Raw genomic sequence first — 9,948 nt, forward strand, 5'->3', positions numbered from 1 at the left:
CGTACCTACATGTGCGGCGATGAAGAAAAAAATAGTATAAAAGAGAAACAGCAAACTTCCTAAAAAAGTTTACACAGCCGTCAAAGATAAGATGTAGAGAAATCATATCGAGAAATTCGACTCTTAATTTATGCGGCACATAATAGATAATCTAAGGTTACAGCTTAAGTTCTAGGAAAGTCTACACGAAATTTGCCGGTAAAATACCAAGAAATTACATTAAAAAATTCGAGCTATTAATTTGGCACCATAATAAATAATTTGAAGCCAGTTCACAAAAAACTGTTTGTCTTCTAAGCCATTTCCTTTCCTTATCCAGCTGCTTTCGGTGAATAATTAGACAATGTATAATTTTCGATCTACGTATGTAGTCGATCAGTTTAAATTTCGTTCATAGCTTATGCCGAATGTTTCCAGATACAATCATTGAAACCAACTTCACGCAATTATACTAAGAGCAAATTCAAGCGACAGCGTAACAGTGCATAAAAATCAGCAATTTAATTATCGCGTTATAATATTTAACAAAATTTAATCTTTTAAATTTTTCTATATGAATAAAAATTATTAATAAATTAAGCTTAATTATTTAAAAATATTGGATTAGAAATTTAGAATTTATTATAAAAATATAGAAACTTTTGTACAATTGGTCATTTTGAAGTATGTAAGCGATTTCGCACATTTATTAAGAAATGTACGTAACATTAAATTGTCTAATTGTTATAAAAGTATTTTTTGTTAATTAAAAACTTTTATTAAATATGTTTGCGGAATCTCTGCTCGAATATTTAGAAACTGTAACAGAATATATATTTGATAATGATAAACTGGTGAGTATTCTTTTAAATTTTTCCATTTCTCAGAATACAACTTTCAAATTTACAACTTTTGAATTGTCTTAAATGCATAAAATGACTATAGGTAACCTACAAATGGTTAAGCAAAGAACTGGAAGTTCACGTCAATATAGCAAAACAAATTCTATGGGAATTTTGGCAAAGATACAAAAAGGAGAAAGATTTTAATTGCACCTTTTTGCTAATCGGAGTTTTGCATGATGGTGGTATGCGAGTTGAAATTGTCAGAGAAAAAGATCTATTAACAGCAAAAGAAAAATATAGTAAAATTATTTCCGAACATATTTATAGTATTCAAAAAGTACTTCCTGAGATACAACTGCTTGGGTTAACTGAAAATGGAGATATTAAATTCAGTGCCATTAAATGCATTCCGAACAATGATCGTAATGATGAAGAGATGCATATGTTCCGTTGGGGTATCATGTCAAGAGAAGTTGAATCTGTTCCTCAAGAAAAGACACAATCAATATCTGAACCAATCAAAGAAAAAGAGATATTAAGCTCAGAAGAGAAGCAAATTGCTAAAAAGAAAAATGCTGACAGAAAAGGTTTTGATAATTTGTTTGGGAAAGTCAATAGTAAACAAAAAAGTCCACCTGTATCATCTAATACAGAAATAATGGAAGTGGATGCTTCTAGTCATACAAAAGAAATATTTAAAAATATTGGTGCTGGAAAAAAGAAAAATGTAAAAAAGGGAGAATCAAGTGGATTTTTTCAAGCAAATAAGAATCATACGAAGACTACAGATTTTTCAGATAAAAATAAAAGTTCAAATTCTTCAGATAAAGACAACAGCACAAATTCTTTATCAGAAAAAATTGTAGAAGAGAAAATTGTTCCAAAAAGTAATTCTAAACAAAAGCAGAATGTAAGAGGGAAAAAACGTAATCGTAGCAAAGACACCAAGAATACTGTTAATAAGAGAAAACGTATTACAATTCAGAGTGATTCTAGTGGTTCAGAATCTTCTGATAATGAACAAGGATCAGAACTAGATTTACCATCTTCACCTGAAAATCCTCCTGCTTTTGTAAAGAAATGTTCTGTTTCCCCACCACAAGTCAAACTTGAAAATGGAAAACGTAAGGTTTTAAAAACAGTAGATAAAACATTTGAAGAAGATGGTTTTCTTGTCACAAAAAAGGTACATGTTTATGAAAGTTGTTCTGAAGAAGAAGCAGAAATTGTAGAAGTAAAAAACCAAAAGAAGATAGTGGCACCTGAATCACTTTCAGAAATCAAAGGAAAGAAAAACACTAAACAAACTACTTTGATGAATTTCTTTAAAAAGTCATAGTATAATTTATTATATTATATTGCATGTTTTATAATTATTATACTTAGGATACTTACTTTAAGATATTAGGATACTTACTAGAGTACAATAATATATTATGATTCTGTTATGATATACAGAATACAAATAAAATTTTATATTTTATAATTAATTGATATAAAATTTATTAAATGAAAGTAGTTTGAATTTTATCTTGAAATTATAATTATCTTCTAAGTCAGATGAAATGGATACATGTTCTCTTATTAAGCACTGTTATCAGATATGTTATCAAAGAGATGCCAAGTACATGTTACACCCTAAGTATGAGTAATGCTATATTGGTCGTTCAAATATAAGGTCTCTAAATAACAATTTAACACAATGATTATTTATTTAAATTTAATTGGATTATATTTCTTATTGATAATACAAAGTTCTACATGTGATATATGTTCAACATGTTCCTGTACAATCCTAAGTAAGTAAAATTATTTCAATTTAGTGAGATATAATTTAAAAACAAATTCTTTAAAATTATTTATTGATTACATATATGAATTATTAATAAATTTAGCTAATAATATGTACTTTATTTATTACAGTGAATAAAGAACAGGAAATTAACTGCCATGGAAAATATTTAGGGAATAATGATATGTTTAATTTTGATTTGTTAACATTAGACAATTATCAAGTATTGAACAAACTTGTTTTATCTAAAAACAATATAGTTAATTTACCTACAAATCTATTGAAGAAGTTACAATCTTTAAGAAGTTTAGATTTATCTGAAAATATTATAGAAGAAATATATACAACAATGTTTATAAACTTGAACAATCTCGAAGATCTAAATCTTTCTAAAAATGCATTAAGAATTTTTGATGATTCGTTGTTGGAAGTACTTCCTGCATTGTTATCATTAAACCTTAGTTATAATCATATAAATTCAATAGAATATTTAATGAACAAAACTACAACAAAGATTAATACACTCGATCTTTCTCATAACAATATATCCAGTTTATCTAAAATATTTCTAGAATCATTAATAAATTTACAATACTTAGATCTGTCATTTAATAGTATCCATTCTTTAGAAGATTGTAGTCTAACAGTTTTAAATTCTTTGAAAGCAATTCATATAAATAACAATTTTATTATTACACTAAATATGCAAGCATTACCAAAGACATTGATTGAATTACATTCTGGATATAATCAAATTTCGAAAATACTATACAATTTGGATTATATTGAAGTATTAAATCTACAGCACAACAATATTTCTGAATTACATGCAAACATAATAACAGATAATTTACAACATCTGAATATTAGTGGAAATATGTTATCAAGTTTTCCAAATGTTATATCTGAAAATTTGAAAGTGTTAGACATATCTAACAATAAATTAACTTATGTTCCTGAAGTAATATCTATTAAAAATTTCCCATTGCTGTTCCATTTTGATGTTAGCCAAAATCCTATTGAAAATTTGACAATTAGCTCTGATTTAAAGTTAAATTCATTTATTGCAAGTAAAATGAGTATGTTAAAAGCTATTGATGAAAGTACATTAGCAAATTTGAGATCACCATCGAATGGTTGCATTCATCTTACTATATCCAATAACAAAATGTTATCTTTCATTCATAAAGATGCTTTGAGATACATGACTCTCTGTTCAGTAAGTTTTAAGTTGCTATTTTGGAATATTGTCCAAGTAACCTAAGTAAGTAAGTTACCTAAGTAAATAATTTTTTGTTATTAGTTAGATTTGAGTAATAATCAACTTTCCTATGTCGCAAAAGAGCTGGTTGTACGTAACAATAATTCTATGATATACAGTGTTAATCTACAAAGAAATCCATTTATATGTAATTGTACACTACAATGGATGTTAAGTGATTTGGTTCCACAACTTTATTCCATCCAGCCCCACCTTTTAGATGATTTGAGGTATATAACTCATAAAATTATTATTAGAAATCAGTTTAATACTTTGAATCAAAATAACAAAATATAGTATACTAATTATTTTATTGTGTTTCTTTACATTACATAAGGTGTGCTTCGCCTCCAGAAATGTCAAACATAAGAATGGTACATTGGTACGGATGGAAAGACGAAATTTTTTGTGTTAATACATCAGTCTTTAAAGAAAATCTTGCAATGAATGTTGCCAATGTAATGTCTAACGAAGTAGTACATTTTGATTCTAGTACTGGTTTGCTAGTTGTTGTAGGCATAGCTACAACTGTATTAACACTTTTAATAGTAGGAGGCATTCTATGGACACAACGAATAACCATAAGAAAAAGAAGAGTCAATAGGAAATTTTAAAGTTTATCATTATTTAGTATATAAATTTATTTGTCTTGTATATTTTTAACACATTTCTTTTTTAATTAAAAAAGTTTTTTTAAATTTTCAATATATTGATATACGAAGATGTACTTTTATTTTCAAAGTTACTTATATAATAACATATAACTTATATTATCTCTTAAATTGATTAAAGTTAAATAATGAATGGAAATAAATTCATTCTCTGAATTAATTTATACTTCAAGAATTATCATTCATCTGAATACTAAACATTGTATAAGACTGACAAAGTTATTAGTGAACATACAATCAAATATTACTAATGGCACAAAAATTAAATTTGTTGGTAAAATGAATTATGAATCATGAATTTTATTAAAGTATTGTATAATATGACTCTCACAGGGACAGTTTTCTTTTCAATTAAATTTAAATGTTATTGAAAAAATATGAATAAATAAAATGTTATCTTGAACATATAATGTGTGTATAAATACATGTATAAGAATACATATATAATAATATAATTATCAAAACATTAAAATAAATATATATTTCTAATTCACACATATAAATACATTAGCATTCGTATAATTGTATATAATATTTTTTTTATACAAAAACAGCCCATTTTTGATGAAAATAGTTAACTAAGACTATCTAAACATTCCCTAAAAATACCCTAAGTATTGGAAGGATTTAAGGTCTTATATAATTATTCACAAATTTCAAGTGCATGACACACACTTAACTAAATGTAAATCATGATATTTCGATGATCTCAAACATTGCATCACTTCCAATATTACAATCTTAATATATGTTCTAATAAAATATTTTTATAGAAGATTGATCCGCATTAATTATGAGCTAAATTGTGTTTGTAATTAAATTGTTTGATCACAATAAAGATTAATAACTTATTCAGATACATTAATATATCTTTTTTTTATTCGTTAAGATGAACAATTTTTAAAATGTAATCATCGCTTTGGACGTAAAGTGAGCTTTGCAATTTGTCTTTATATATCGTCTATTTGCCAGTGACTAGACGTCACTTGGACCGGAGGATTTTCCCTCAATTCATTTAAAAAATTACATATATTTTTGTAATATCGAGGTTGACACCACGTTTCATTGTGTGTACCTCCTGAAATTGAAAGTATTTTTTTACACGGACTTTTACAGTTCTTGTAAAGTTCTTGCATCATATGTGGAGGCACTAACGTATCCGCTAAACCAGAAATAAATAATGTAGGTACCGTTACTGACCGCACCTTGAGGATGGACAGATACTACAATACAAAATGACAATTGATTGAAATGATTCAACTGAAAGAAACTGAGCTATAATAGAAATTATCCTACCTTATTTTTATATAAAAAAAGGGGTAAATATTGTAAACATCTCAATCCAAAAAGTAGTGCAGCCATATCAGGAATGCTAGTAAAAGTGTTCTCAAGAATAAGACACCAAATTCTTTGTGAATTTTCTGGCTTTGTAGCTAAATTGATGGCTACAGCACCACCTATAGAAATATTAGAGTATATTAAACATATAGTATACATTCTTTATCAAAAATGACTCATTTAAAAAATATAAGTACCTAATGATCTTCCAAATACGATTATTTCATTAGTATTTATATCAGTTCTACTAGATAAATAATCAATTCCTGCACGAGCATCCATGTATAAACCTTCTTCAGATGGTGATCCTTGTGATAAACCATAGCCTCTATACTCCAACATTAAAATGTTACATTGGATAGTATGGTATAATCCAACTGCATTTTTTAGTCTAAAATATAGTTCTAGAATTATTATCTCATATTACAAAATAAAATTATATGATAAAGTGGCAAAAGTCACTGACCTATGTCCTACATTACCAGCATTTCCATGAAGAAATAACAAAGTAGGCACCTTTTTTATTCTATCCTCTGGTTGAGAAATAAAAAACATGTGTAACATGGTACCATCCCCTGATCTAGTATAAATGCTTTGATAAGGTAAATTAAATATCGAAGGTGCAGGAACATATATCCGAGAATTAGCTGGTGACTCTGGTCGATAAACAAGTTGATCTTCTCTATGATACAATATACCTACAATATATATTGATTAAGATACACACCTACTACTGTTAGAAACATAAAAATTTAATAGAAGACATTAATAGATATACCTGTAGTAGCAAAACAAAGTAGAAAGAAAGCAGAAATCCCACCATACAACCAATATAGAAAGAAACAGGCAAGTATATAAGTTCCAGAGAAAGCCCAACATTTGATAGCTATACTTCCTAATAAACGGATGGGTTTACTTCGAGCAAGTCTCTTACAAAATGACATGATTGCTACGTAGTATCTTCAAAAAAATGACTAATAATCATCTAAGTCACTCTTATATTCAGTAAGTGTACAACATTGCGCATCTTGACTTGATCATATTGCTTCACTGAGTCAAATATTCCAGTTATCATTGAAGACTTTATAACCTAAAATTCGTATCAAAATTTTATTTCATAAATATGAACCATTTCATAAAAACTTTGGATTTGTATTGATAAATAAATGCATTTCGCTTTTCAAAGAAATTTATTAGATCAGAGATTACATAGTATAAAATGAAATAGTTCCAATTTTTGAAGAATTATGAAACATGGATTGAAAATAAATATTGCTGTTACACGCTCAAATATAAATCGATAAAATAGTATAAATACTGAAATATAAATAATAAATTTTTTATAATAAGCGATGTACTTCATAGCGTAATTTCATGTTGAACAAAGATACGTTCATATGCAAACACAAAACAAACTGGCGGCGCGATCATAGTGTTACATTTAGAAGATAGTATCGCAAGTTTATCACGTGTCATCGTGAATGTCCAATGCTGTATTCTGATTTCTGATTACTGTTAACCGATTCTATATGTATAACTAATACTACCTTACATCTTTATACTCAAGACGAGTCTCACTGTTCACGTAGAGTTCTTCGTTTATTTACGATTAGAAATTTAAGTACTATTTTAAAATTACTTATAAATAATGGAGAAAATACTAGTCGAGCCTCGGGATGGAACCGTAGTGTCATGTTTGTCTAACCTTCTTCAAACGAGTGCCGAAGAAGCACTTACTATTGGTGATACGTTTAAAGTCGGACTATCAGGTGATATACTTCTCACATAAACACTATAAATACAAAAATGATAAAAAGAGATGATTAATCATGTCCATTGAGTGTTCCATCCTTATAAGATATATTTTAAAGAAAATCTGAAAGTGATATCTGTATTTAAAATACATACATTTATAGGTTATACATGTTGTAAAAAATTATGCAATTGACGAGATTTTATATTTATTTTTTGTTTCATTTGATTCCAATTTAAGCGAGCAGGGTATTGTTCTTACAATAGTATGTTTTTCCATATTTTTTTATTTCTAATATTTAATTTATACCTCTTAAAGTATAAAAATTATTTTTTTACATTAAAATATTAAACTAATAATAAAATTTTGAAATTATTTGTGTCAGGGGGGTCTTTGGTACAATTATTGGTTGACAGTTTACCTAATGTTACAACTGATTGGAGTAAATGGTATTTCTTTTTCTGTGATGAAAGAGTTGTTCCTTTCGATAGCAATGATTCTACTTATGGAGTATATAAGTCAAAGTTGATTGGGAAGATACCAATAACTGAAGAACAATTTATAAAAATTAATCCTGATCTGTCTGGTAAAATAATATGTTTTAATCTATAATCTCCTTCTTCTCTTTTTTCCAATAAAATAGCAGTTATATAATTACATTATTATACTTATAGCTGAAGATGTTGCAAAAGATTACATTAAGAAGATGTCTGTATTTTTCCCTCCCGACCGTGTTCCATGTTTTGATGTGCTTCTTTTGGGATTGGGTCTAGATGGACATATATGCTCTCTTTTCCCTGGTCACAAACTTTTAAACGAAGCAAGCTTGTGGGTTTGTCCTATTAATGATTCTCCCAAGCCACCTCTATCTCGTATTACTCTCACTCTTCCTGTGATAAATAATGCAAAAAGATGCATATTTGCTATTACCGGATATGGTAAAGCTGGAATTGTTAAGGTGATTATTTCATTGAAGGTTAAAGGAAACTAATTTTTAAGTTGTAATTCATATAAAGTATTTTTATTCTTAATATTTAATATCTAACAGCGAGTTTTGCAAGATAGAGAAAATTTGCCAGCTGCTCGTGTTCAACCACACAATGGAGAATTGTATTGGGTCCTAGATGAAGATGCTGCAAAATTTCTAGAAACAGCCTAAACAACATTCCATTAAATTGACTATAACATTCCATGTTAATATTTTGTCCTAATGCTCAGCAAATTTTTTGAGCTTACTTTTATATACGTATGTGCATCTTACTTAAGATACCTAATAATAGAAAAGTAACTAAATGACATTTTTTGTAATTTATTGCTCAAAGATTGATATTTGTTTATTGTGATGTTAATATCATCTGAAATATATTAGGTTCTGTTACGTATTTTAATATTAGTTTCCAATATTTTATTTTTTCATTTCAATTTGTAAACATTTAATTATAATGGGTATGAAATATAATAAGGTAAAGCATTCTTATGCTACATTACTCATTCATTATTATTATCATCAAACTGCAATTTGTGCTTATTATATTATCTTAATAAATTTAGAAAATCATATAAAACAAAAATGGCTTAAAAATTTTTTAAGTAACAAATATCTTGGATGCTAAAATAAGGCAGTATACGTTTCAAAAACGTATAAATATTTTGCAATATTTATTTTTACTTAGATATAATAAATATAAAAAATTAAAATATTATGTGATTACAAATATATTTAACATTACGTAATTCAATTTATCATAAATTATGTTTTTCATAAAGCAAAAATATAAATATTTACTAAACAAAACATTAAAATAAAATCATTATGGTAAAAAAATATATATATAAAAATGTGAATATATTTTTATTGTTTATATCATACCATCAATAGAACAATATATAATAGTATGTAATTCTCATAACAATTTCTATTTAATTCTGTATTGAAATATTTATCATGGGACCGAAAAACAGTAAACAAAGTAGTTATTTAAAATCTTTATATAGTATTTTATTTGCACGAGAAAATATCATAATCATTGTCATTTTGTATACAGAAGTAAATAGATATATCTAGTATAAATATTGTGTTCGTTTAGTAGATCGTAAAAGACATTCTCTATCTTTGGTAATCTATATAAAATTAATAAGTATTGATATATATAAATAAGTATGCAGCAAAAAGTGACTATTTTTATACGATGCATATTTTTGTATACCATAATATGGAATTAATATCATTAATGTATTTATATAATTCGAGGCAGGAATATCGTTTGTAACATGCACTTAACAGATAACATCCGCTATCAGTCAAATTC

At 26.9% G+C, this 9,948-nt stretch overlaps 4 protein-coding genes across 7 annotated transcripts; 3 read left to right on the forward strand and 1 right to left on the reverse strand.

Moving 5' to 3' along the window:
• The first annotated feature begins 457 nt into the window (after positions 1-457).
• Positions 458-2,669, forward strand: LOC139997797 (DNA polymerase delta subunit 3). The gene is made up of 2 exons (XM_072021746.1): positions 458-833; positions 925-2,669. The coding sequence occupies exons 1-2, from the start codon at positions 765-767 to the stop codon at positions 2,161-2,163; spliced, it is 1,308 nt and encodes a 435-aa protein (XP_071877847.1). The 5' UTR covers positions 458-764; the 3' UTR covers positions 2,164-2,669.
• On the forward strand, positions 2,484-4,708 carry LOC139997794 (uncharacterized). Its single transcript, XM_072021735.1, has 4 exons — positions 2,484-2,623; positions 2,748-3,835; positions 3,920-4,107; positions 4,215-4,708. Exons 1-4 carry the CDS (start codon positions 2,527-2,529, stop codon positions 4,489-4,491), a joined length of 1,650 nt encoding a protein of 549 aa, XP_071877836.1. The 5' UTR covers positions 2,484-2,526; the 3' UTR covers positions 4,492-4,708.
• Bem46 (abhydrolase domain containing 13-like protein Bem46) lies at positions 4,194-7,573 on the reverse strand. 4 transcript variants are annotated; one of them, XM_072021750.1, is made up of 6 exons: positions 7,434-7,573; positions 6,665-6,976; positions 6,353-6,584; positions 6,084-6,277; positions 5,845-6,005; positions 4,194-5,771 (listed from the first exon to the last, which is right to left on the reverse strand). In XM_072021750.1, the coding sequence occupies exons 2-6, from the start codon at positions 6,828-6,830 to the stop codon at positions 5,499-5,501; spliced, it is 1,026 nt and encodes a 341-aa protein (XP_071877851.1). In that variant the 5' UTR covers positions 6,831-6,976; positions 7,434-7,573; the 3' UTR covers positions 4,194-5,498. The 4 variants fall into 4 exon arrangements, with proteins under 4 accessions (XP_071877851.1, XP_071877850.1, XP_071877848.1 ...); XM_072021749.1 differs by lacking the exon at positions 7,434-7,573 and adding an exon at positions 7,292-7,428; XM_072021747.1 differs by lacking the exon at positions 7,434-7,573 and adding an exon at positions 7,245-7,374.
• Positions 7,514-9,021, forward strand: Pgls (6-phosphogluconolactonase). Its single transcript, XM_072021753.1, has 4 exons — positions 7,514-7,655; positions 8,025-8,225; positions 8,314-8,597; positions 8,688-9,021. The coding sequence occupies exons 1-4, from the start codon at positions 7,535-7,537 to the stop codon at positions 8,796-8,798; spliced, it is 717 nt and encodes a 238-aa protein (XP_071877854.1). The 5' UTR covers positions 7,514-7,534; the 3' UTR covers positions 8,799-9,021.
• The last annotated feature ends 927 nt before the right edge of the window (positions 9,022-9,948 follow it).

The sequence above is a fragment of the Bombus fervidus genome, chromosome 2 (assembly GCF_041682495.2).
Source record: "Bombus fervidus isolate BK054 chromosome 2, iyBomFerv1, whole genome shotgun sequence".
Classification (NCBI taxonomy): domain Eukaryota; kingdom Metazoa; phylum Arthropoda; class Insecta; order Hymenoptera; family Apidae; genus Bombus; species Bombus fervidus.